This window comes from Drosophila obscura, unplaced genomic scaffold, assembly GCF_018151105.1.
Source record: "Drosophila obscura isolate BZ-5 IFL unplaced genomic scaffold, ASM1815110v1 contig_1, whole genome shotgun sequence".
Lineage (NCBI taxonomy): Eukaryota > Metazoa > Arthropoda > Insecta > Diptera > Drosophilidae > Drosophila > Drosophila obscura.
Genome location: NW_024542679.1, coordinates 4,629,493 through 4,655,740, shown reverse-complemented (window position 1 = coordinate 4,655,740; position 26,248 = coordinate 4,629,493). Strand labels below are relative to the sequence as shown.

The following is a 26,248-nucleotide window of genomic DNA, read 5'->3' as shown; positions in this document are numbered from 1 at the left end:
GTAGAGAGAGAGTGAGCGAGATTGCTGATAGCGGGGGGCACTGTTTAACAGGTCCACCGATGCACACAGTGGCAGCAAAAAGTGTCGCACCATCTGCGGGTGGGTGTAGGGCTATTAAAAAGCACTTTCTTATCAATGGTTAAGAGAGGAAAAGGCAAAATCAAACCAACCAAACCAAACCAAACTAAGCCAAATGAAACCCAACACAGGCACAGTCAAGGTGCAAAAGGAAACCGAACAATGACGGAAAATGTTGGCAGCCAGCAGAACCTCAGCGCCATCCGCACTCCGCACCCCCCACCCACATAGTGGCTTGGCTGAGCGTCAAGTGTCATAAAAAAATAGGAACAACACTTGCAAGCCAAAAAACTAAAGTGCACGACTTGGCTCTGGCCATGTGGACTCTCTCCCGCTCCCCCTCCCCTTTAGACATAGTCGTTCAGTGCTCTTCTTACACGCATCCCCTCTCCCACACCCACTCCCACTATTCCACACATCCTCTTACACTCATCTCCTACTATTACTGTTAGATCCATTTTCGCTCATCTTTCAAAGGCCCCGCGTTACGTGGGGCTGGGCAGGGTGGGGTGGGGTTTTATGGGGTGGCCCTGGCCCGCAAACCAAAAGAAATACAAAAGAAAACATTTACAAAACTTCCATTTCCGTTTTATATGGGCAGTAGTAGAAACGAAACAGCAGCAGCCATGCGGGGAAATTGAAAAAAGATAGTTTCACATAAAACCTCCACCCCACACACGACACACGGATGCTGTGCTCCTCAGGCACTCACCTCTTGTTTGCCCCCACACCCCTCCACCTGCTACACTGGAGAGCGCCCCTCAAAGTGAAAAAGAGCAACAACTGCGATGGGTCTCGTACAAACATAAACACAAAGGTAAAGCTTAGGTAAGAATTTCCTCCCATTTCCCTGTGTGTGTGTGTGTGCCTTCTCCGCACATCTCTTTCGGCTACGGAAGTGGGCATTGTTAAAGTTTTGCAGGTAAATCAAATGATAAAAATGAAGTTGTAGTCCGAGTAGGAGGTCCAAGTCGCCTACAACCTGCCGCCCCAAGGAGCCAGCCACAGCAGCAGCAGCAGTGGCAGTGGCAGCAACTGTGCCACAGAACACAGCAACAGTTTTGGGACAACATCACAGAATGGAGAGCTTTTCACCACGACAGTGACGCATGCGTCTGGATTTTCACTCAATTTTTGAGTGTTTTTTCATTTGTTTAGCCCACTCCCAGTCCCACTCGCACCCCACCCCACCCACTGCACTGCCAAGGTTATCTGTAGTTCCGTTATCATTTTTCATAGCCCACTTTTGGCCTTCGTTGCTCAAATACACAAACAAGGCATACTCTTGGGCTGCCCTTAACCCTTGCCTGTACGCCGTGCGTATGACCAATCGGAATAGTTTTTGCTTATCACATAATGGATTTTTAATCGTGTGAATCATGAGCTCTTCAGTTTCAAGTTTCTGTTTGTTCTAGGTCTTAGGCAAAGCCACAATGGGATCATACATTTTCCTCGACAGACCAATTGGTGGCATTCGCACTCGATCAAAATAACTGTCAAATATAGTAATTAATTTGATTAAATAACAAAAATTTCGCACCACTTTCCACACAATTTACACAGATTGGCTGTTGATTAGCAGGTGCTTGCAAATTTTTACCCTCAATATACCAGAAAAAGATTATGTTCACAACTAATTCCACTCTGACGTAGGGAAAATGCCCATGGGAATCAAACATCAAATAAGGTAAATCCTTATTTAGATTGGCATGGAAAGCTTTCGTTTTCTCTTATCAGACAGCCAGCACCTCACACACCCACAGAACACACCTCTGCTGTGGCGAAATTTTGGCTGAGTTTAATCATTATTGCAGCAGTAAATTTTCAAGAATGAAGCCGCAATCAAAATTATTCGACATGTAGACGTTGGTAAAAATTATGACCGGATTGCCACTTTGGCGCATCGAGTGTCGCACAGTTCTTAACAGTTTTGTGGATATTCATTTGAATGCAAATTCAATCAAATCAATTAGAGCGTCGGAAATCGGATAATTTGTATGGTGTGAATTGTTGGGCAAACATTGGCGGCGGGGCGTAGACATACGCTGATTATATTTAGTTTAACAAACGAAATCCATCGTTATTAATAGATAAGCAGGGGGCCAAAAATGTCATATCTCCCTTCGAAGCATTTGGCATGCGTAAGGGTTAATTTAGCCTGCCGAATCCAGTGAGAGAGAGTGAGGGAGAGAGAGAGAGAGAGAGAGAGAGAGAGAGAGAGAGAGAGAGAGCAACGATCATCAGCAGCTGTTTTCGCTCTCTTTCTCGCTCTGCTCTGCGCTGCGCTGCGTTGTTTTCGATCGCTGTTTCTCTCTACTCTGATGTTTAAAAACGTGCTGCCAAAGGAACAGTAAATCATTTCGAAACGTGCAGCGCAGCAATTCGGGCGGACCGAGACCGTTTACAACAAGTTCAAGTTCGTTTCGTTCGCGAATAGTACGAATAGTATATAGGCAGAAAGTCGTTAAAAGGCGAAAGAGGAACATAAAATAAAAAGTCTTACATATAAAAGCGACAACAAACGTTGTGTTCTTTCTGTCATTTTTGTGCCTTTGTTTCTACTGTGCGTTTCTCCTGCTCTCTGTGTGTGTCTCTCTTTCTCTCTCTTCCGTTTGTTGTTTTTATCGACGCGTTCGTTCTTTTTACCCTCCAGTGCGTGTGTCCACGAGTTTGTGTTTGTGTGTATGTTATTCTTGCCAAAAAGCCGACAACCTCCGCCCCGGCAAACAAAAGCTTCCGCGCCTGCTGCAGCCGGATCGATCAGTCAAGGGACCCACTGACTGCCTTGCTTGCCCCAACCCCCCCCCAATCAATGAACCACTGACACATCACTGAAACACCCCACACCCCCCGATACGGAGCAGTGGAACATTTTTGGACACCACTCGCGAAACTTAAGCTGCGACGTCATCAGCGTTTGACGCTTCCAGTTGTTGCTGTTGCTTTTTGTTGTGGCCGAGTAAAAGGTAAGGAAGGAGAAGAGTGAAAGAGAGCTCTTAAAGTACGTGTCAATTATCCGGGGACAGTTGTCCCCGTCTCATTCTCTTTCTCTCTATCTCTCTCTCTCTGATTTGTCTGCGGCTATTTCTGTGCAAAAAAAGATCTTTAAATTTGTGAATATCTCGGACCGGCGATTTCCCTGCCCCCGCCAACCATCACTTTCGAAGGAAAAATTAAAATCTACTCGATACAGTGTGTGTGGCATTTGGAAAAGTGTCAAAGAAAATAAGTATGTACCCCAGGCAAAACAATTAAAAATAACATTAACTGAACCGAACCGTACCTAAGAATCGAAGAAACGAAAGTTGGGGGCCAAACTACTGACATGCTCGTCGCAATTACTGTCGCAGAACCATTATTGGGCAGCCGAAGGAGAAAGATAAATCAAGTCCCGAGCAACTGCAGCATGTGACTGCTGGAAACTGGTTCTATTTCGGATCTCCTCCGCTCCGATCAGATCAGAGGCGGTGTTTGGTACGGGTACCCTATCCTGGTACGAGTAGAACGATAGAGTATTATGGGTTTGTGTAGGGTTACGCAACAGCCAGAGAGGGTAGGGTTTTAACGTAATTTTAAATAAAAATGTTCACTCATACTTTCCGTATTGTTGGTGGAGAAGGGTATCACGGAGTCGACCTCTCCACTGTTGCGTTCTTACTTGTTCTTGTTGCTTTTTTTGAGCGTGTTTCAGCAGCAAAGTTTAACACAGTTTCAGTTGTAGCCGCCACACCAGGCAAGCAAGCACGTTCTCTTCTCTTCCTCCCTATTTTTTTTCTTTCCCTTTTGCCATCGCCGTTCTCTTTTTCATTCTCTTTCATTCCCCGCGGCGCTTTATGCTAAGTTTGTCTGCTTTTTATGCAAATTTCTAGAAACAACAGCACGGGCACAAAAAAAAGTACCAACAACTCTTCTTCGGGGGAATTTCTGCTATCAGCGTTGAGTGTTCTTTTCCACCCCTTCATCTCACCCCTCTCCATCCATCCATCCAGCGCAGCACGTGAATTGCGAGCGCTGCACTTTCTCGCCTGGCAAATATGTGCTCTTGGCACCCTCTACCGCTATTTCGCGCTCACCCCCCTTTCTGGGTGTGTAGGTAGTATCTCCCTCTTTCGTTTCCCCTGCGGTTACATCTGGTGAGTAATGGCTCAATAATTTGGCTCCCCTTCCCCCTATGTTGCAGTCGCGACCCCACCGCACACGATAAACACACAATGTTAACTAGAATTTGTTTATCTCGACTTTTGTGCTTTTTGGTACTCTAGAAGGGAGGATATTCGCTATATCACAACAAGTTAGTCATGCAGAAGGGGAAGTTTTTTGAACAATCATACATATAACGAAACGAGATTAATAAATTATAAAACTAAACGTGACTTAAATCGTATAGACCAGAATCGTATCGAAAAGAAAGGGTATGAAATGTTTCGGCTGCCCGCAGCTAGTGTTTCTTTCTTTTATTCCCTATTCTGTTGTTCCTGCTTCTGTTTCTGGTTTGCTGTTGAAGCTTTTGTTATTGTTCTTCTCTGATGTTTAAACCAAAATGTATCATGACGCTTAAAGTTTGTTTTTATTGTTATGTGAGGGGTTCCTCCTCCTCCTCCTTCTTCCCTTCTGTTACTCTCTCTCTCTCTCTCACTCTCCCACCCTCTGATGTGGTTAGGTTGCGCTGCACTTTTGTTTACACAACTTGCCAGCAAGCTCTTGCTGTATTTTGAGAGCGATATTTATTGTTCCTGTGAAAACGGTTCACGGAATTTGCAGCGGCGTGCAAATTGGAAGCATGTAATAACAATAGCCAAGGGGCAAGAGAATAGGAATGGGAAGTGGAAGTGGCAATGGTCAAGGGAGACGGCAGAGACACGAACGTAGAAGAATTCGAGGTGAAAAACGAAATCGAATACAAATTATCGTTTCTAGATAAAAGTGGAACACTTTTTACATTGAGTGCTATCACGTATCTCTCTCTCAATATTTCTATAACTATTTTGACTATCTTGCGATCATTCTCTGTCACAGGCAAAGTCATCTCTTTCTTCAACAATATACAAATAACGAAATTACATCCTAGGGTATCTTCAATCAATGATCAATCAGCAAAGGGTGCTCAATTCATTTTTTTTCCACTTCTATGACGTAATATTGTTCTTCTTTTTCCATTAGAATTACTCATGTGGTCACTCTTAGATAATAACATCATGGAGAGTGGTTTTCTTTCTATACAATGAGAGTAATTTGAAGTAAAGATAAATATACAGCAGTCGATAGTATGAGGCATCATTCGTCATTCTTTTATGAAATAAGATATTTCATATTGTTTTTCCCGTCTTGGGAAACCCACCCATGACAGATTATGATATCCAGATTGATATAAGGATTCGATTCGAATCATTCATCCAAACAAAAGAAATTTCTTTGCTTACTTTGCGCAACCACTGGGAATTCTTCTGAAATCGATATAGAGATTGTTATTTATAAAAGAGTTGACGAATTATTATTGTTCCTCTGATCGAGATATGAACAATTATCGCTTATCGTGTGAGTCGCAAAGTAGAACCCACAAGAAAACTCAGACATTGACCGGGCGGGGCTGGCTGGGGGGAGTGTTACATGTGCCCATGTTATTAGTTTAGTCAGCCCCCACAGCGGTCGTCGATCTGACAGTCAGTTCAGTCAGTCATTCAGTCGATCGTTTAGTCATTAGTTGGTGGTGGCCGTATGCCAGAAGTCCAATTAGTTTCGTTTGAATATCTATGTATTTGCAGGTGGAATTGGTTTTCCATTTTTATCGTGTTGCCTTTTGTTAATGGCACTTTGCACTCCCACATGCCCTCCCTGGTGATTTCTTTGAGTGTGTGTGTGTGTGGATCAGTGAAGCATTAAAAAATTGTTTTTATTTCGCTTCCAAATGTCGTGTTGTTTCCATTGCAGTTTTTGGCTGGAACCTTTGTATGCCCAAATCGGCGATCATAAATCCTTCAACAACACTGCCGGATCGTACAATAGAACTGTCACTCAAGTGGAAAGTGGCGCTACACAGTGTGGAACGAAAGCAAAATTATATTCCATATTCAAGATAAAGTATGGTGCTTGCTCTCTGGTAATCCGTCTGACCAAATATTTATATTCGTTGCCCAAAGATTTACAGCCCACCCAATCGAGTGGGCAATGCGTTTTCAATTATCGAATATTTTAATGCACTCATATATCTTGTGGAATATAATATAAAATATGTATTGGCGCACTTCTATATAATTACCGGTGTTTCGACGTCGGCTTCCTCTATATCTCGAGTGTCGGGCTTAAATGCTGACATTTTTACCTTCCAGTGGGTTTTCTGGCTACTGTTTTCTTTTTAACTGGGGTAGGGTGAGGAGTCCAGTGCTACCCCTTTTTCTGTTCGTTTGACTCGCCTCGAATCGCTTGAGTTGTTTCAAGTTCAATGTCAGCTGCATGTTGCAACTCCAACAGCAGTTGCAGCTGCCACCGATTGATGATGAGTGTTGCAATTTGTAAACCGGTTCCCTGCACCAACTTGTTCAGCGGCACGTGAGCGTAAATTTGTGCAGAAATGTATAATCCCAGAGCAGCTGACTGCATGAAACCGGTTGGATCTGGCAAGATTAGGCTGAGAGAACCACTGATAAAGAGGTAACACGAGACCCACACTGCCACACCTCACCCACCGATTACACTCAGAAATAAAGCCATTTCCACTGGGCACTTATCATCCATCAATTTAGATGTCTGCGCTGTGACTTTGCTGTTGCCTTTTGCAAATCAAATCAATTTCGGGCGACACGACACGACACAATAGTAGACAATTAGATAATTTATGATGTCGCATAGCATAGCGTGGCTCTCCCATACATTACTGTCAATACCGTTTAATCAATTATGGAAGAGAGTACATATCTATAACTGTATATCTGTATCTCGAAATAGAATCGCAGTGAATGGCTTCTCCTTCTTGCTCTTTGCGATAAGGACTGTGAGGTGTGGACGGACAGTTCTTTTAATACACACCACCCACTATCCACCCCTATCTTTATCGAGTGTATACGAATGTACTCGTATATGCATGATATATTCCATATTCAAACAGTAATTTAAATCAGAATTAAGTCACTCGCGTCGTCGTACGATCGATCGATCGTTTGGCGTCCAGTTTGCCAGCGAAACGCTAATGAACCCATAAAATTGATCACCACGTTAATTTTTTGTGGTACCTCCCTTCCTGCCATTTACACCTCCCGCATATCCCGACTGGCTGTTGTGGGGCTGGGCTGGGGGGTTTTTAAATGTAACACCTTTTGAGGGTTTTAAGTTTTATGGGAACCTGTCGCGTCGTCGCTTTGGTCTGGTTTCTGCTGTTTGTTGTGTCTTGTGTTTAACAGTTTGCTTTACTCTAATTTTGATAGCATGCAATGACAACTCTCTCTCTCTCTCTCTCTATCGTACTCTTGTATGTGGGTGGCATCTGTCTCTGTCTTGTGCGGGTGCCATATAAAAATGTGTAAATTTATTTGTTTTCATTTTGGTATTAAACTTTCTGGAACGTCACGCGATCGTTCGATTGAAGAATTAGATTTGGAATCAGCTGAGAAGCTCAGGAGTATACGAATATAGCTGTGAAAGTCAAGTGTCGTCTGTAGATACCACTCGATGGATCTATTTCGTGGTTTGGCCATTATGTCATTGATTCTAGATTTTTGTTGTATTAGTTTCGGAGATTATGGAAGGAATTCTGAAGAGTATTGTAGGCTTTCGAACGATAACATATAATCTGTAAAAGAATAGGGAAAGTGCTTGAAGGTGCTGATATAGAAGATGATTTTGGGTTGATAAATTTGTACGTGAAGGAATATCGAGATTATAAGTTCCTGTAGGAAAAGCGTAATACGTACAGAGATTTCAGCAGATTTTTTCATTTATTATCAATCAAATTTTAGACCAGATTTGTACCAGGCTGTGGCTTATTTTAGGGACTTAGTTGAAATTATTTTTTTATAAATAAATTTTTAGAGAAATTTGTGCATGGAAAGGTACTCTCGTAATTTTACTTTCTACACAGCGAATATATCTTTAGACTTGTGTAAAAATCCATTCAAATGTAAGCCATAAATAATAAAAAGAAATATAAATAGAAACGAATAGCTTAATATCTATGATCACGACTGGTTTTATTGCAGGAAACAACTGTCTGGGAATGAAGGGTATTTCTATTATTAATAACCTTGCAACCTTGAAGCACTTTCAATGCAAGCAAATAAGCAATCTATCAACTTGGAAATCCTTTTATTAGTTAATAACATTTACCGTAACGTGCCGCACACACACACACACACCCACCCTCTGCTGCATGTGTGTATGTCAACATTCAAGGTCTCGCCCAAAAGCCAAAAGTTCTGAAAGTTTTGTTTGCACAGCAACTTAACTTTTAATCCATGCTCACACAGACGGACAGCAGGAGGAGACGCATCAATTTTTTATATATATTTTTATCGCTAGAAACATATGGCAAACAAAAGTCAATATCCAAGGCAAACAGTCTACGCGTCCGCCCCCAAAACCCTGCCCCTCTAAGACCCGAACGTCTTAAAGGCAAGTCACATTTTCTTACATAATCAACACAGAAGCAAAGTGAAAATTTTTGCCAGCGACTAAAATGAGGCGCTGTCTTAGCACGAGACTCATGTCGGATTCCCAACGCGCGATATACGATACGATACGATACTCGGGAGATACTACTGCGTTCGGGGGTTTCGTGCATTCGGGGACTTCGGGTGCGGTGCTCTACCGATGGATGGTTGGATGTGGGCCTTTGTTGGCGCTTGGGCGCTTCACTTCCCCAACGTTCTTTACCGCAGAAGCAAGCACACAACACACAACACATAAATCAGTGCTCGAGCAGCCGCAACAGGTTCATACGGCATTCGTTTGTCATAGAGGACGCCTCGAGTCCGTCTCCCCGAGTCCTGTCGAATATCGTGTACGTGAATCGTCGTGTGTTTAGAGACGTGCTTAAACGTGTTCGTGTTGCGCCGCTTACGTGTGAATGGTGAATGGCATTTCCAAGGAGATAATTGAATTTGTGTAACTTACGGGTTACCTCCCTCCCTCCTTCCCACACGTCGCCGCGAAAGAAGGCGAGCAAGAAAGAAAGGTGCTTACTGAATAATTAAGGACCTGCCGACACGAAGCATTTAACAGCTGGAAAAACAGAGGGTCCGTCCGTCCGCTTTGTTGTCTTAGGTTCAATGGCTGCTGCTACGCCCATCGCATTATAGGGAGCCCCAAGGATTATAGGGGTGTACTATGAAAGAGACCCCTGAATCAGCATAAATTCTATTTGCTCGATTAAGCGATCTCCACTCAAGAAACTGCCCAAAGATAGTACTCAACTGGGATAGCCTCTTCCCCATTAATTTTCTAAGAATTCAAGCCCATAAAATGTGACGAAATTAATCATGAGATCTCCATATAAAGATGCCATCGCCTAAAATAGAGCGGGGGGAACGATGATCAGTGGCAAAGCAGACCGCACTGCCCCTATGCATGCCCCTTCCATATATAACGCTCCTATAACCAAATAGATTGAGTGGTCAAATAACGCAAATTGATCACGAGCCATCAACACAAGTCGCGTGCTTTCGGCGGCTGCTCCCCAGCACCCCCTTCTGGGGGCTATGCGTGTGGCTGCCATTTGACTTTAATTGAGTCGCGTCGCGTCGGGAATACTCGTACTGGGTGTGTGTGTGTTTTTTTATTGCCCCCGCCAGCAGTAGATGATTTTTCTTTGAAACGGGGGAATCGCTTTCAATTGGCCTTCTCCACATGCCACTGACAGCCACAGCAGCAGCAGCAGCAACAGTCGAAATTGTTTATTAATCGAAAAGCGTTCCATGTTTTGTATTCTGTTTCTGAAACTGTATTTCTGTCTTCTGTTGTTTTATTTGCAGGCCATTATCCAACGTTGCACCGAATGCCGAGACTCCTGGAGCATCCACAGTGGCCCCGTCAGATCTCCCACAACAACAGCTCGATGCCCGATTACTGTCTGATCATCAAATAAGCAGAGCCATTAACTAAAAAAACGATCCTGAAATTGGATTGATTACACTTACACTGAACTAACGGAAGCAGAACACTCTCCCACACAAAATGAGTTTCAGTTCGGCCAGCGGCAGGGAGAACAATGTTCGCAAATTGTCATTCCTGGGTTTCAATACCAAAAAGAAGGTAAGTTGATCAGTGCATAAAAAGGGGGGTCTTTTATTGACGAAAATAGTTTAGTTAATAATCTCGAAAGAGGGAACTACGCTACAGGTTCGAATCATAATAATTTTTGTTTTAACTAAAAGCGCCCTGAAACGTAATTTATACTCCCACTCTCTTTCAATCGTATCCGCTGTGCGCTCCTAAATTGCACGAAATACATTCTCTGGCAATGGAAATTAATTGCTCTCTCAGGAATTGCAACGTTTCTGTTGTTTTACTTCGCCATGAGCGCTGAGGAGTCACATACGTCTTATCTCTTGATCTTCGTTGCTCCTCACACGCAAAAAACACTCTCGCAATTGCTTTCGTTTGCTTGCTCTGTCTCTGAAAAAACAACAACGTTAATGCGCCGAAGAAGTCAACGACGAAGCACTATGGGCGCTTTTTATCGTTCAAATCTCAAGTGTCTGTATCTACAGAAAAGCCTTGCTATTTGACTTCAGGTAATCCACTTTTGAGACGCCTTCGTATGGAAGGTTCCCACAGTGCGACTATCATTCTCATCAATGGCCGAAACCCTTGTGTGAAGCATAAGAAGGGACACTAACGGGACACTACTTTGCTGCGTATTTTCTGACTTTATCCTATTGCTATTACGTTTGCATAATTAAACAAACTACTAATAATACCCTATTCCTTGCAATATTCAACACATACTGTGTTCAATGCATAGATAATCGAATGAATTGATTTAAGATATGTAATTAATTAAGCAAATGGATATAATGACAGAATTGAGCTCATCCTTGGACTATCTCTTATAATTTATCTCTAGATTTCCACATTTCCATATCCATTTCCCAATAATTTCCCATCAGAGCACTATCTGTTGAGCACTAAATACCCTTCATATTTTTCCTCTCGTAAATTATCTGAATGTTAGCTTTACAAATTTGTCTAAAAATACGAATATTTTTGCGGCATTTTGTCAGTAATTTTCCATTAAAAAATTCACTTTAAAAATTCGATTTATTTTTTGTTGTGTGTGCAAATTTTTGTTGATTAATTCGCTGGCAAATCGCAAAGTAATGTCAAGTAATTGTTATTGATTTTTATATGTAGTTGTTGTTGTTGTTGCTTTTTGTATTGTATTGTACATTTCCGCAGTTTGTCCAAATGCCCGCCAGCCAACGACTGACACAATTTAGAAACCAGTTTTCAGCATTTCCAGTATTCCAGTGTTCGATTTCAGTTTCGGTTTCAATTTGAGTTTCGCTTTCGTGTGCGGTGCGGTGCGGTGCCGTGCGGCGGGGCATGCCAGTGGCCGGCATTAGATCAGATCTCGCCTAATCATGCATTTATTCATTCATTCATTCATTCAACAACATCACCAAAGACCCCCACCCGCAACAGCTCTACGAGTATTACAGTTAGAGCTGCTTATGGTGTGGTTCGATATTACGTATACGCCGTGTGTGAGTGTGTGTGTGTTTTGTTATTTTTGTAGAGGGAAAGGTGCGGGCGACAGACACAGCGAGTTGTTTGTCAGCTTAAAGGCTAAAGCCTAATGGGAAAACGCATTTTAATTGTCAAAGTGGCAAGTGGCAAATGGCAAATGGAAAACGCATCGGAAAGTACAGAGGCAGTTGGCAGGTTGGCAGCAGCAGGAAGCCAGCATTCAAATGAAGCGGCAGTCGGCCGCAGCAAAACAGGAAATCGATATTCGTGGTCAAGGCTGTCTCGCTGGCTGTCGCTGGCTCTCGTTTTTTAGTTTGCTGTGCTGCTGCCCTGACATTGGCAATGAAAAGTAATAGTAAACTGTGTGTGGAAATTGTAGTCACTGGCAATTCATTGACACCATTCACCAGGTGAAAGCACTCCAGGGGGTGGGGTGCGGAGGAGGAACAGTAGCGGTTAGTAGCCTCAATTAACTTAATTGCACCATAAAGTATGCCATGATTTATGCTCAACTTTGATCAGCTTTTAGCTAAATGTTTCACTCAGGTGTGTGTGTGTGTGTGTGTGTGTGTGTGTGTTGTTTGTTTTTTCCGCGCACAGTGCGTTTCAAGGTTCCAAATACAGTGGAATGATATCGATAGCGAATCGATCATATATATATTTCAGTACTTTCTCTCACTTTCCCAATCCCCAACCAGCAGTTCTCGTGCATTCTGCTGCCACTATCATCTAGCATAATCAAGCCTCCCTTCCTGTCATCTTACATAATCAACATTGACTGTCTCTCCCGTGCGACATTGTCCTACACAGTCCTACACTCTTGTAAAGCACTGTACAGCGTACACATGCACATAACTCAATTAGCCGCATTACAACTCGAACTGTTATCGCTAATTACCCAAAAAACACACACAGATGCAAACACACACACACACACAACTAACACAAAGAGACACTCTCACAGAGACACGCGACTAATGAGCCTTAATGGTGTCTCTGTGCTGCTGTGATGTTGTATGCCACACAGAGAAACAGAGATAGATAGAGAGAGAGAGAGAGAGAGAGAGAGCGAGAGTGAGCCGCTAAGTGAATAGGAATAGATTTTTTATGCATCAGCATTAGCTGGAAAACTTTGAGCCAAAAGCTCCCACACCACACTACCCCCACACCACACCCTAAGACATCCCCGCCGCCCACCAAGTGTTGGCCTTGAGCGGCCTTGACCATCAGTTGAGGTCCTCTTTTGTACGGTTCTGCTCCCCTCCGGAAGCTTTTCCATTAATTATTTTGCGCGCCTCGAAAGCACGAAAAAATGCAGACGAAAAAGCTTTGGCCCAGAACTGCATTCCGATTTACGTCAGCATCAGCAGTGGGAGTGCCAATAGGAGGGGGGAGTTGGGCGTGTGGCGGATACGTAGTAAAACGCCTGCCGCGCTAAATACGGCCCTGAGAATCAGCTGAGCGTGGACGAGGCGCTGCAGCGACTGTCAGCTGACGGGGCACACGACTATGCTACCGTTATACGCGCGCTTTCATGCCCAGCGCCTGCGCAGAAGCGACAGCAGCAGCAGCACTCAGGTAACAGCAACAGCAGCAGCAGAGGCAGTGGAGCCACCAGAAGCCCCATCATTTGTTGGGAAGCATTCCCACACAACGGACATCGCGCTGAGAGTGAGAGAGACGACCCACGCGTGGTCGTAGTTTTTTTTTGGGTCTCTCCCCACTTTCGGGTCACACGGTGCAACAGGCCGAGCAAAAAAAAAAGAGCTATTACGATAGTTGCAACAACACTTCCGCAGTGGTGCGTGACGAAAAGTTATCAAATCAAAAATCAAATTCAAAGAAATTCCTGTGCAAATAAGGAAGTTTTTTGTTAGTAAATTCTTGGAGCGTTCAAGGTACATCGTTCGAGGGGGAAACTTGTTTGATCTATAATATAAAGTAGGGCCAGTAAACAGAATAAGTTTTCAAGAGCATATAACCTTGAAAAATATTTCAAAAGAACTCACACACAGCCACACAAGCACACCAATAGACAGAGAGGCCGGAGAGCTGTGCTGGATGCACAGAGGCCCGCACAGATACTACAGCCACAGATACAGATACAGGCCCATCCATGAGTATTATACAATATTATGAAAGGCGAAGGGTCCAGAAATGCTCGCTTGGCAGCTGGGCCAACAAGTGAGTGGGGCATTTATAAGGCTCACACAAACACACACTCACACACACACAAACGGCAGGGAAAAGGCGCCCCAAGGAAATTCGTGTTTTGTGTTGCATACTTTTTGGGGCAATAAAACGGGACACCACACACCGCAAAAGTGCTCAAATGTGGCCCCAAGGCGACAGGCATCATCTGGAATGCACAGACTGTGCCACACACACCAAGAAAGCACACGTGTGTGCCTACAGGTCGTGAGTTTACAAGTTTTTTGAGGGAAGAAATTCCTGAAAAAAGCAGAGGGTCTCCCTAGCATCTCACCTCAATCAAGTTTTATGGAATTGATGGATGATTGGCTGCTGTGGTTTCGTGTTTTCAATTCATTTTCGGAATTATAAACTTCTAAAAATAATCAACAATTTCTGAATTATTGATACTCATGTATTATGTAAGAGCAGAGAGCAAGAGAGCTCCTAGTGGAAGGGAATGTAGAGAGATGAAAAACGATAAAGAAATTTTTCAATTTGAAGAAGTTATTGAGGGAGGCTGAAATATTAATGAGGAAAACTTGTGCAAAACGGATGAGCACATGAATAATGAATGATTTCATGTAAAATAATAAATGTACAGCGCTGAATTAAGGCGAATTAAACGTCTTGATGAAGTTCGTAGGTACATATTAGAGATCTACAGGAGTACATACCAATTATATGTGTATGCTCTATCTGTCTGATAGCCGGGAGGCAAAGAATCAAAGGTTTCCTCTCTATTAAAGAGTCATATATTTGTAGATCCCTTTCCAAGATTATTTTAATATTCAAAGGATAAGAGTTCTCTCCTAATGCTATTCCTCTTAAGCACTATCAAATGTATAATTCCTTAGTTCGTAATCTCTTTTATTGCCGAGAATAATTTCTATTAATTTCCATAGAAAACAAGGAAATGTCGCAAGCGCCATGCCAAGCTCAACAGCGCTCATAAAAAACAATCTGTTAAGGGATGAAATTCGTAACCCCCCACCCACCGTCCTTCGAAATATTCGTATGTTCTATTAAATTCCATAGAACGATAATAAATAAATAGAACAGAGGCCTCTTCCGACTATTTATCGCTAAACACTTTCCCCACATACTCGCGCACACACACGCAGGCACGCATACAATGTAAACAGCTGACCTTGAAGTATGCAACACTTTGTGGCAGATACAGACAGATACGGAGAGAAAGTGTGTGAGAGGGAGAGACATCGAATTGTTTGTGTGTGTGTGTGTGCGACCGCTTTGTCAGCATGATTTCCCATCACTAGATTACGTTTACGACGACGCTTTAACGCTTTCATGCCTCGCCTCTCGTATCGCCTTCAGGGGCACACTACAATGACCAAAGGTTAACCTTTAGCACGTGTCTGCCACATCCACAACCACGTCTGCCCTACCCTACCCTTTCTTTACTCTATCCTTCGTCCTTTGCCCATACCATTCCATATCCTGTCGTATCCTGGTCCCATCCTTTGCTCTACCATCCTCTCCTGTCCTGTCCTGTTCTGTCCATTTGGTTGCTTGTGCGAGCATTTCCGCTGCGGAATTCACATTAAATTAACACAGATACACACTCACACCCACACACCAACACACACATACAGAGAGAAATGCAGACACAGGCTGACAGTCGGACGTAACGTTACCGGGAAGCATCGTTAATTTGTGCAAACAAAACGGCAAAGAAAACACAACTACGTGGCGCACAGAAAAACGCGAGGAAAATGCGACCCAAAATTATGCGCAGTGAGGAGAGGGGGCCAGGGCAAACAAATTCGACAAGCGGCAAAAAGCAAACGAAAATAATAAAGTTTCCCCTGTGGAACAACAATAGAAATACCCGCCCGCATAAATATCTCCGACTCAAAGTCAAAGTCAAAAGTGAAATGTAAAGTTAAACGGTTTCTGTTTTTCCTTGTTGTTGTTGTTGCTGCTGCCAGCACTTTTGATACACTTTCTCTGTGGCGTTTGGGTGCTGTACTTTTACTATGGCACTGTCTCTGTATGCCATACATTCGCCTGAGTGACAGGCGCTTAAATACTCTGGTGCTCTTCACCATTTCACAGATATTTAATCATCCAAAAGTGATCCCTGGCACACTCACACTACGAGTATGAAGATATTTATTTCGTTAGGGTATCTGATATTCGCCCATCTATTTTATAACTATTTTCCCCCATTTATTGGCGTTTCAAATGGCTTTTGCCATAAAAACGGTTAAGATGTATTCCGAGAATCAAGAATAAAACCCACCGCCCATGTCTGGACAAACTTTTAATCCGTGCGGAAACTTATGAGAGTAACTGTGTGGCAGGCAGGCGGATGTAGAAGGGCGAATGGGCGGACGTTCTGCCAGTGAAACAGAAACAAGTTTCGTTGCAGCCTCTGGAGTTTGATTCAATTTGTGATTCAGCTTGACAAAAAGTTGTTTGCGCTCACGACCACATAACTCGCTTATGACTTACAGCGAGGAGTGTCACGTGCCGCCGCTCACTTGCTGCTTGCCACACTTTATGCCACCACCTCCCGCCTCAGAGAGGAGATGTCAAATCACATCAGAAACACTCAGCGAGAGAACTCGTGTCAAATCGAGTTGATGTTCTGCGGGGCGAGAGACAGAGAGAGGAGGAGACGAACCAAACTTGGAAGTCAAAAGTTATGGCTTGTACACGTACAGTGCGAGTCATTGGTGTAGGTTCTATCTATAGAATTGCGAAACATTTTGCCTAATCGGTTCAGTTACATTTCGTTAATGAACTCTGGTCTAAGCCAGTGTCTGTCTGCCTATTTGTCTGTCTGTCTGGAAGCGGGCTCTGAATATTCCTACGCTAATTTCCCTGCTGGATGATATCATTTTTTTTCTGGACTTTTTGTTGGTTTCTATTTCTATGCTCCATGCATTTCTCTGGCCCTAGACAGCAGCAGCAGCAGCAGCAGCAGAAGCAGCGCAAACAACAAAATAACAACGAAAATTGACAGGTCAGAGACAGCTTGGGGGCGGTGACGCCTCTGGGTGTCTGTCTGCTTGGGCGGTTGCAGAGTGCCCTATGAGGTGAATGGTCCCCCCCAATCCCCCCATCCCCATCAGGCCACCATCGATTATTCTCTGATAAGCTTTGTCGCTCTGCCGCTGGTGACATTCTGCATAAAGTGCGATGCCTCCAGGTGCCGTGTGGGTGGCAGTGGCAGGAGATTATGATGGAGCCTCCCGGCTAATGGCCGAATGACAAAATACTTTTACTGTTTTGTATCTCCAAAGTCATCATCATCATTATTATTATTATCATTATTAATATCAACAGCGTTTGGTGGAATGTGCGCCCCAAAAGCTGCTGCCACGTATTGTTTATCGATTAATTAACGTAACGTGGCCGTAGCATTGCGTTACGCTTTTCTCTTATCAGTCGGACACGCACCGACATGCACACACAAAACACATGTCGGGGTCACACACAGCCAGAGAGAGAGAGACAGAGAGAGTAGCGAATAGGGAAAGCGAGAGTGAGCAAAGGAACAGGAGACAGGAAGTGAGTGAGAGAGAGAGATAGAGAGAGAGAGAGAGGGGAGACAATGGCCAGTGGACTCTACTCCCACTGGACACACACACGTGCAAGGGCTCTCAGCGTTATTAAATTGTTTGCTATTTATAAACTCAAAGTGAAACTCTGTGTGTTCTCCTCTGCCTCCCTTTTGCTTATCAGGAAGTAAATGTATTTGTCAAGGATACTCTCTCGCTCTCTGTCTCTCTCTCTGGATACTTTCGCTTTCCGCATATCGAAGTTCATGCTAAATAATAAATATCTGCAAAAAAAAATATATTGGTCGTTTCTCAGGTGTAGAATTGGCATACATCCAATGGGTAAATCGCATTTCACTTACATTTCGTGAAATTCGTGAATTTCCTTTATCTGTTGTTGTTTGGGTAAACATTTAACAGGGTAAAACACACGCACACTCTTTGGGCACTCTTCATCAAGGAAATTATTGAGGAAAACAAGGCGTTGGCTTTATATTTGGGGATATTCAAGGGGATACTTGATATCTTAATGGTTTTTGGGCATTCGATCTTCAACTTCTCTTATTGCTAAAAGCAATTTCCCTTATCAAATCAAAAAGATCCCAAAGGAATAATATTTTACCTTTTAAACAGAATTGAACCACTGTAGTGAAAACAGTTTACTGAAAAGAATATACATACTCGTGCACACATATGTACTTATGTATGTAAATTCATATGCACCTTTTGAAAACACTTGCGGATCATATAATATTTTTCTTCTGCGGAATTGAATTGAAATTTACACAGAAAAATAATTGTAGAGAAGGGGGAAATCATGCGGAGTATTCAATTTCCAGATGCCAGGCAATGAAAATTGAACACCATGTAACCTTCTCCTGTGATTTCTTTAATAAACGATTTCATAAGATTGTTGTTGTTGTTTTTGTTGTTGTTTTGTTTTCTGTTGGTTTTCCTTTATTCTGTGTAATCTGATAGCCCCATCTCGACAATTAGAAGTAATTGAGTTTACTTGTTCCTCGTTCCTTGTGGATGCAACAAAATATATTTCACTTGAGAAATGTAGATGAGGACCGCGCATTGCGGAGGCAATCAATGCCTTCGTCACTATGGAAATCAATTGAGATCGATTGAAAGCAATTATGAATAACGCCATTAAATATAGAGACAGGCCAACGCGCGGAACTTTGCATCTCTCTCTATAGATAGAGCATCGCCTCGCCTCCTCTCTCCCTTCCCTTGCTTTCCTTCCTTTCCTTCCTTCACTTGTGTTTTTATGAGTAGTTTGCGCTAATGCGTAGCGCTGACACTCAATGAGCGATGATTAATGCTTTCGGTACATCGTACCCGTACCCCTACCCCTACCCCTACCCCTTCTGTTCTCTATGTTTTCGACATGTTTCGAAAAAAAATAAATACTCGTGACGACGGGCAATAATGCCGCCAGAGTCACATGACTTTGTTTTCCCTATGTATATATGTAGATTCTTAATTGAAAAGTATTTGTGGCTGCTTCTGATGGTGGGAGGGGGGACAGCATGAAAACAATTGATGGACAATCCATTTGAAATGTATTTATTTATTCTATTTTTTTGCAGTCCGGCGGCAATGAGGATCCCGATGAAGTGCTGTTGGACTCGGAAATGGAAAAGGTCTTTGCGGGCAACAGTGCACGCAAAGACAAATTCGATGTGAATACCTTTCAGGACAACACGCAGCTGCCCACAGCATCCCGCAAGAAGAATAGCAGTAAGAGAACACCCATCCAAAACGTTGTACATATATGCCAGATGATCCTTATATGTCTTTTGTTGCTCTTTATTTTATAGTTCGCACAAATGATCTAAATATTGAGGAGGACTCGGAATACGAGAGCCAAACGGAGCCACTGAATGGTGCACAAAACTATGATGACATACCCGAGGATTTCCCATTAGTTTCAGAGCGTGCCGGACACGGCGATCACTCGGACAATTCGGCGGAGGAGAAGCACGTTCAGTTCGGTGGTGCCGCTGGCAAGAAGAAGATTGTCATCACGCCGCCGAGTCTGAGCTATGATGATCAGCCCACGGACCAATCGCACGAACGAAAACGCAGAAAAAGGTAACTTAACCAGCAAGCCCCGACCCCTGACCTAACCGGACATATCATTGACAATTTTCTTTTGCTCTTTTCAGCCGCCATCAGTATTATAGACAGCGTAAATTCTCACATCAGGACAGCGTGGAAGCCAAAAAGACCATCGAGGAGAACGGTGATGCAGGTGCGCGTCGCATCTCTGTGCAGCCTGAGGACACGGCATTGGAGGTAGAGTCCTCGATAGAGCCACTAGAGTCACCAAACACTAAACACTAGAATTTAATCAACCTAATCACGGATTAGATCATTAACTAACCCAGCAATTGTGTATCTCTCTCATTTGCTAACCCATGCACGGATATCTCCAACCCGTAGACAAATGGCCAAATGCCGGCTAAACAGGTTGACCATTTACATCCTTTACCGTGCCCTTAGCCATGTATACCGCTTTCAGTTTACAGTTCAGTCACTAATCGATGTTTCCTATCCTATCCCACCCACCCATGTAGGAGGCTGATCTCAACGAGCTGAGATCACATCGTTCGGACGATCCGCGTGCCCTGCGGCGTCACAAGATCCATCATTCATCCATTAAGCTGCGGGAGCTGCCGCAGATAACCATTTCGCCGTTCACCAACAAGAAGCCCGAGGTGGATCACAGTCCCCATGAGGTGAGTGCACATCCCCCGTAGTCCGTAATCCGTTAACACAGCCATCACTCATTATCTCTTGCCATCTCAATAGATCTTTGTGCAGCTGGACGAGCTCACTGGCGTGGGCGAGGATCGTGAGTGGAAGGAGACTGCGCGCTGGATCAAATACGAGGAGGATGTGGAGGAGGGCTCCGATCGCTGGGGCAAGCCCCATGTTGCCTCCCTCTCATTCCATTCGCTGCTCAATTTGCGTCGCTGCCTGGAAACGGGCGTTGTGCTGCTGGACCTCAACGAGAAGGATCTGCCGGCAGTGGCCTATCGTGTGGTAGAGCAGGTCAGTCCGTACTACAGCTATAGAAAGAGAGATCTCCCGCTAATCCTGATCCTTTCACTCTGCAGATGGTGATTGAGGACCTCATTGACATTAATGACAAACCATCGGTGATGCGATCGCTGCTACTGCGGCATCGGCATGTCAACGAACACCAGGGAGTGCTGCCCTTCACGAAGCGCAAATACAACAGCTACACCAGCCTGCAGGTAGGCCTCTAGCTTGCAACTCTTCTGTGCATTATCCTCACGTCCTGTTCATACTAATTAAATACTAATCATCCATCCAACCATCCTCTGACATCATCATAATCATCATCCACGTCGTTCGCTTGTTCGCTATAAATAATTGGCTTTCAGTGAAAATTGTGATTCGAAAAGTGTTGCTAATCCCATGATCCCGTTGTCATTATTATTCTCTGTCTATTTCTGCCATCTGCATTCGCATCTCGATGATGCATCTCTCATCACACATCACACTCTGTCGCTCTCGAACACTCAACAACAACAAAAACAAAAACAACAACAACAGCAACTTATACCCAAATCGGTAAAGAATAGCCAAATTGTACATATATAGCCATGATCGTACAGAACTCTGATATAATGCCGATAACGCTTTTGTCCAACGTTTCTTCTTCTTTCTTCGCCAACGTTTGACTCTCTTTCTTTTTTTTTGTATCGTTTTGTGTCTTTCTTGTGCGGTTTATTGATTTCGTTTTGCCAACAAAACAAACAAACACACACAACCACCCACAACTCTCTCTCCCACTGCACAACACACACATACACACGAAACAGTTTCTCTGGATGGGCGCCGATGCCCAGCAGCAGAGTCTCCAGCAGCAGCAGCAACAGCAGCAGCAGGCACGTAACCTGGCCAAGGCCAGGCGGAGCATATGCGTCACCTCCAGTGCCCCTCCAGCAGCGGCGGCAACGACACTCAATGTGGGCTCGCCACCGGGCATTGCGTCGGCCATCGATCACCGGCGACACTCAACGATGTCCTATCTGGGTGTAATGAGACCTTAAAGTCCCCTTACATACCTTCCTCCCACTCCTAATACTACGCCTCCTTCTGTTGGCTCTACTCGTACGAGCAGGGAATGCAGTCGATTAAAGAGATTTGAAATAAAATATTCAAAAGATGCAGATTGCATTCCCTGTTCGAAGAGAGAGCCATATTGCCGTACAGCGCTTAGAGAACTCGCGATGTTTCTTTTTAGCCTAGCCGCCTAGCCACCCACTAGCCCCTCCTTTAGTACCACTCTGTTTTTTAAATGTGTGCTCTCCACCACCTCCACTACTCCACTCCAACACCTCCACGATTGGCAAGTTCTCAATTGTGACAAATTGTGATTGTGATTGTTCTGATTACGTATACCCTAGTATTTGCCCTGCTTTTCGTAACTCTGATGCTTACCCTACTCGTAGATATGCATTCAATATGATTTCCTCCACTTACCTCTTCTGCACGAGCGATCTTTGTGTTTTTATCTGTGTGTATTGTACATATATTATGCATGATGTGTTCTATCCAGCAAGTAGAGCGATTTATCCCTGGTATGCCAACAATACTGATTGATTTCTGGGGCATGCTTCACAGAACCTGTCGGGTGGCACCGATGACAAGAAGATCAAGATAATGCCGGCCGCCGATATTGGTGGCAGCAAGCGCAGCAATGAGTTGAAGATCGACATGAAGGACGACATGTACTCGTCGTCGCAGGAGGATCTCAAGAAGCTGCAGAATGACACCATCCTGAGGCGCATTCCCGCTGGAGCAGAGGCCACCACAGTTTTGGTATGTCCCATCCCCCAATGGGATATTTAATGGCTTTATTTTAGTTCCTATTTCCTTTCTCCCCTACAGGTGGGAGCCGTTGAGTTCTTGGATCAGCCCACGATTGCCTTTGTCCGCCTGTCGGAGGGTGTCCTGATGCCCACCCTGACGGAGGTGCCGGTGCCCGTGAGATTCATGTTCGTGCTGCTGGGGCCGCTCAACTTTGACTTGGACTACCATGAGGTGGGTCGCTCCATCTCCACGCTGATGGCCAACGAGCATTTCCATGCCATTGCCTACAGGGCGGACGACCGCAAGGATCTGCTGTCGGCCATCAATGAGTTCCTTGACGATTCGATTGTGCTGCCGCCCGGCAACTGGGATCGCCACGATCTGATGCCGTTCGAGGAGCTGAAGGCCAAGAAGGACTGGATTCGGACGCGCAAGATCAAGGCGCTGCAGGTGAAGCGCGACAGCGAGATGATCAAGATCGGCAAGGACGAGGAGAAGGCCCTGCTGGAGAAGCAATCGATGGGCGCCATCGGAATGGGTGGCGATGGCGGCGACGGTGGTGGCGGCGGTGGCGGCGACGACGACGATGACGACAATGGGCGCAAAAAGAAGAAGCCCAATCCCATGGAGAAGACCCACCGCCTGTGGGGTGGCCTGCGAAACGATCTGAAGCGACGCATGCCCATGTACAAGAGCGACATCCTCGACGGCCTCAACACGGAGACCCTGGCGGCGACCATCTTCATGTACTTTGCCTGCCTCTCCACGGCCATCACGTTCGGCGGTTTGGTGTCGGACAAGACGAAGAGCAGGATCGGCATCTCGGAGACTCTGATCTCGTGCTCCTTCGTGGGCATCGTCTTCCACTGTCTCTCCTGCCAGCCGCTGGTGATAATCGGCACCACGGGACCGCTGCTTTTGTTCGACGAGGCCCTGATGGTCTTCTGCACCCAGAACGACTTTGATTTCCTTTCGCTGCGCGTCTTCGTCGGCATTTGGCTGATCATCATTGCCCTCTGTGTGTCCGCCTTCGAGGGCAGCGTCTATGTGCGTCTGCTCACCCGCTTCACCCAAGAGATCTTCTCGGCCCTGATCACCCTCATCTACATCGTGGAGACGGTGATGAAGCTGGTCTCGATCTACCAGCAGAACCCCCTGCTCTCCGACTACAACCTGCCGCCGCCGACGCTCGTCGCCCACGACCAGGACCAGAACGGAACTCACTACAACATGAGCGCCACTCTGCTGAATGCAACGACCACCGCGGCACCAATGGGTGGCTCGAAGCTGCCCACCAATCAGCCAAACACCGCCCTCTTCTGCACCATCCTCACCCTGGCCACCTTCGTAGTGGCCTACTACCTGAAGCTCTTCCGCAACTCCCACTTCCTGGGCCGCAATGCACGTCGTGCCCTCGGGGACTTTGGTGTGCCCATCTCCATTGCCATTTTCGTGCTGGTCGATTACCTGGTGCCCTCCGTCTACACCGAGAAGCTGGTGGTGCCCGCGGGACTCTCGCCCAGCGCGCCCCAGCTGCGCGGCTGGTACATAGGCTTCAATGCCACCGCCACGTGGGTGCCCTTCGCCTGTGTGGTGCCCGCCCTGCTCGTCTACATTCTCATCTTCATGGAGTCGCAGATATCGGAACTGATTGTGGACAAACCCGAGCGCGGACTGAAGAAGGGCTCCGGCCTGCACTGGGACATTGTCCTGCTGTGCCTGCTCAACTTCTTCTGCGGACTCTTTGGCATGCCCTGGCACTGTGCGGCCACTGTACGCTCCGTGACGCACGTCTCATCGGTCACGATCATGTCACGGTGGGTTTGCAATTATTACGCTACGATCTATGGGATGTTTACTCAATGTTTTTCCTCCATTTTCCTCCTCCTCCAGCACGCATGCTCCTGGTGAATCGCCCAGGATCATTGATGTGAAGGAGCAGCGTCTGTCCGGCTTCTTTGTGTGCGTCATGATCGGTTTGTCGGTGCTGATGGCGCCGCTCCTGCGACTCATTCCCATGGCTGTGCTCTTCGGAGTGTTCCTGTACATGGGCGTGGCCTCCATGAGTGGCATTCAGTTCTTCGAACGGTAAGTCATGGAATAACCACAGCCGACATTATCTAATCTCTCTATCCTCGCGATCCACAGCATACGCTTGTACTTCATGCCAGTGAAGCATTATCCCCCAACGTCGTATGTGAAGCGTGTGCGTCCCTGGAAGCTGCACCTGTTCACCACCATCCAGGTGCTGTGTCTGGTCGTGTTGTGGTCGGTCAAGTCCTCGAGATTCTCGCTGGCCTTCCCCTTCTTCCTGATCATGATGGTGCCCATACGGCAGCGTTTGGTGGCCCTCTACAAGCCAGAGGAATTGCAAGCGGTATGCCAAGCGTTCTACTAGTACATTTTACATTTCTTTAATGTTTGGACTTTGCTTTTACCTACAGTTGGATGGCCAAGAGGCCAAGAACGATGAGGATGAGCCGGATTTCTATGAACAAACAACAATACCAGCCTAGATGGATGTCCACTAGGCGCCTCCATAAAGGCACACAAAGAAACTTAATTAGTGAATTAGAATTGAAAGTATTAAAGGCCCCCAAAAACACACAAACACACAGAAACACACACAGACAAATAGGAAAATCAACAACAATACACAAACAGCATAATTCGGGTATAAATGCATTAACGAACTACCTGCAATTAGTATTTAGAGATAAAAACACACACACACCTGAAACAATCCCACCAGCACCCCCAAAACGGATATGTCTTAGCATATTTATGGGTGTGATTTTGTGATTGTAAATGGTTGAAGCTGGGCAAGAAGATTCATCGCAGAAATGTTGTACCTTAATTGTAGCAGAAATCAGAAATCAAGAAACAAATTTCTAATGTTTAATATTGATAGGGCATATTTTTGAGGGCTTACACGAGCTCCTTTGGCCGCGGCAACAAAATACTTTAATTCAGGAAAACAGCTCCCCTAAACAGCTCCCCGCGCCCCCACAGAAAGTGCTTGGGGTGGGGGGGGACACAAATATGCATCACAAACAAAACACACACAAAACTAATTTATTTAGCTGGATTTTCGCATGTATTTTTAGCAATAATTGCGTTTGCATGTACACACAAAACTATCGCAAATCGATGTGAAAGTGGGAAAGTCGAAAGATTGTTTTTTGGGGGGCGAAACCTAAAGGGAAACTTATCAACTATTTAGCTTCAAACTGATGTAGTGATAATTAGTGTCAAACACACACAAAAAAACCAACACAAACTCTACCCCTAACTGTACCCTAATTCTAAAGAGAAAAAAAAGAGACAATTTGTTTTTATAACAAATTTGTTGCATGTCCTTCGTCTGGCGCACACTTCTAAAGTGATTGCTGCTTCGTTGCGACAAAGCCGCTGTAAGTTTTGCCTTCTTTGTATTTGTAATCAAACACACACAAACACACACACACACTGTACTTATACATGACTCTATACTATATACCACAAGCATATACCTTACTATACCATACCATATACATATATAGTTCGTTTCAAGGAATATTCGTTCGAAGAGCCTTAATCTAAAAATTAAAAACTAAAAACTATTTTTATGTAACTCGTATGTGTGTACTTACTGTACGTGTACTTACTCTTAAGTAGTTGTTGTCTAGTATTGTTTATTCAAATTCAAATAAAAACCACAAAACATTGATCCAAGTTTGAACTTTTATTAGGCGCTGGGTTTGAATGGGAATCTAAAATAAAAATACTGATGGAACAAATTGTGGTTCTGCAATCTGTCAGCTGAAGGTCCATAAAGTGTGCATCCCTTAATCCCTTATTTATTTTTACCTTGCAGGTCCACAACTACGATCGCAAAACGGCCTAGATCGGACATACATAGATACATATATAGCATC

General features: G+C 44.8%; 1 protein-coding gene across 8 annotated transcripts; it reads left to right on the top strand.

Moving 5' to 3' along the window:
• The first annotated feature begins 2,447 nt into the window (after positions 1–2,447).
• On the top strand, positions 2,448–25,427 carry LOC111068525 (anion exchange protein 2). Of its 8 annotated transcripts, none has more exons than XM_022358030.2 (15): positions 2,448–3,044; positions 10,038–10,317; positions 19,073–19,223; positions 19,304–19,577; positions 19,652–19,781; positions 19,929–19,955; positions 20,063–20,224; positions 20,298–20,540; positions 20,606–20,746; positions 21,338–21,553; positions 22,143–22,340; positions 22,410–24,148; positions 24,225–24,419; positions 24,480–24,708; positions 24,776–25,427. In XM_022358030.2, exons 2-15 carry the CDS (start codon positions 10,240–10,242, stop codon positions 24,845–24,847), a joined length of 3,855 nt encoding a protein of 1,284 aa, XP_022213722.2. In that variant the 5' UTR covers positions 2,448–3,044; positions 10,038–10,239; the 3' UTR covers positions 24,848–25,427. The 8 variants fall into 8 exon arrangements, with proteins under 8 accessions (XP_022213722.2, XP_022213724.2, XP_022213725.2 ...); XM_022358032.2 differs by lacking the exon at positions 2,448–3,044 and adding an exon at positions 3,212–3,307; XM_022358033.2 differs by lacking the exon at positions 2,448–3,044 and adding an exon at positions 8,988–9,241.
• Positions 25,428–26,248: the final 821 nt, after the last annotated feature.

Excerpts from the sequence above, each read along its gene's own strand:
- LOC111068525 (XM_022358030.2), top strand. The coding sequence starts at position 10,240 with ATGAGTTTCAGTTCGGCCAGCGGCAGGGAGAACAATGTTCGCAAATTG. Across the intron at positions 10,318-19,072 it reads GTTTCAATACCAAAAAGAAG|TCCGGCGGCAATGAGGATCC; the intron begins GTAAGTTGATCA and ends ATTTTTTTGCAG. Across the intron at positions 24,709-24,775 it reads AGCCAGAGGAATTGCAAGCG|TTGGATGGCCAAGAGGCCAA; the intron begins GTATGCCAAGCG and ends TTTTACCTACAG.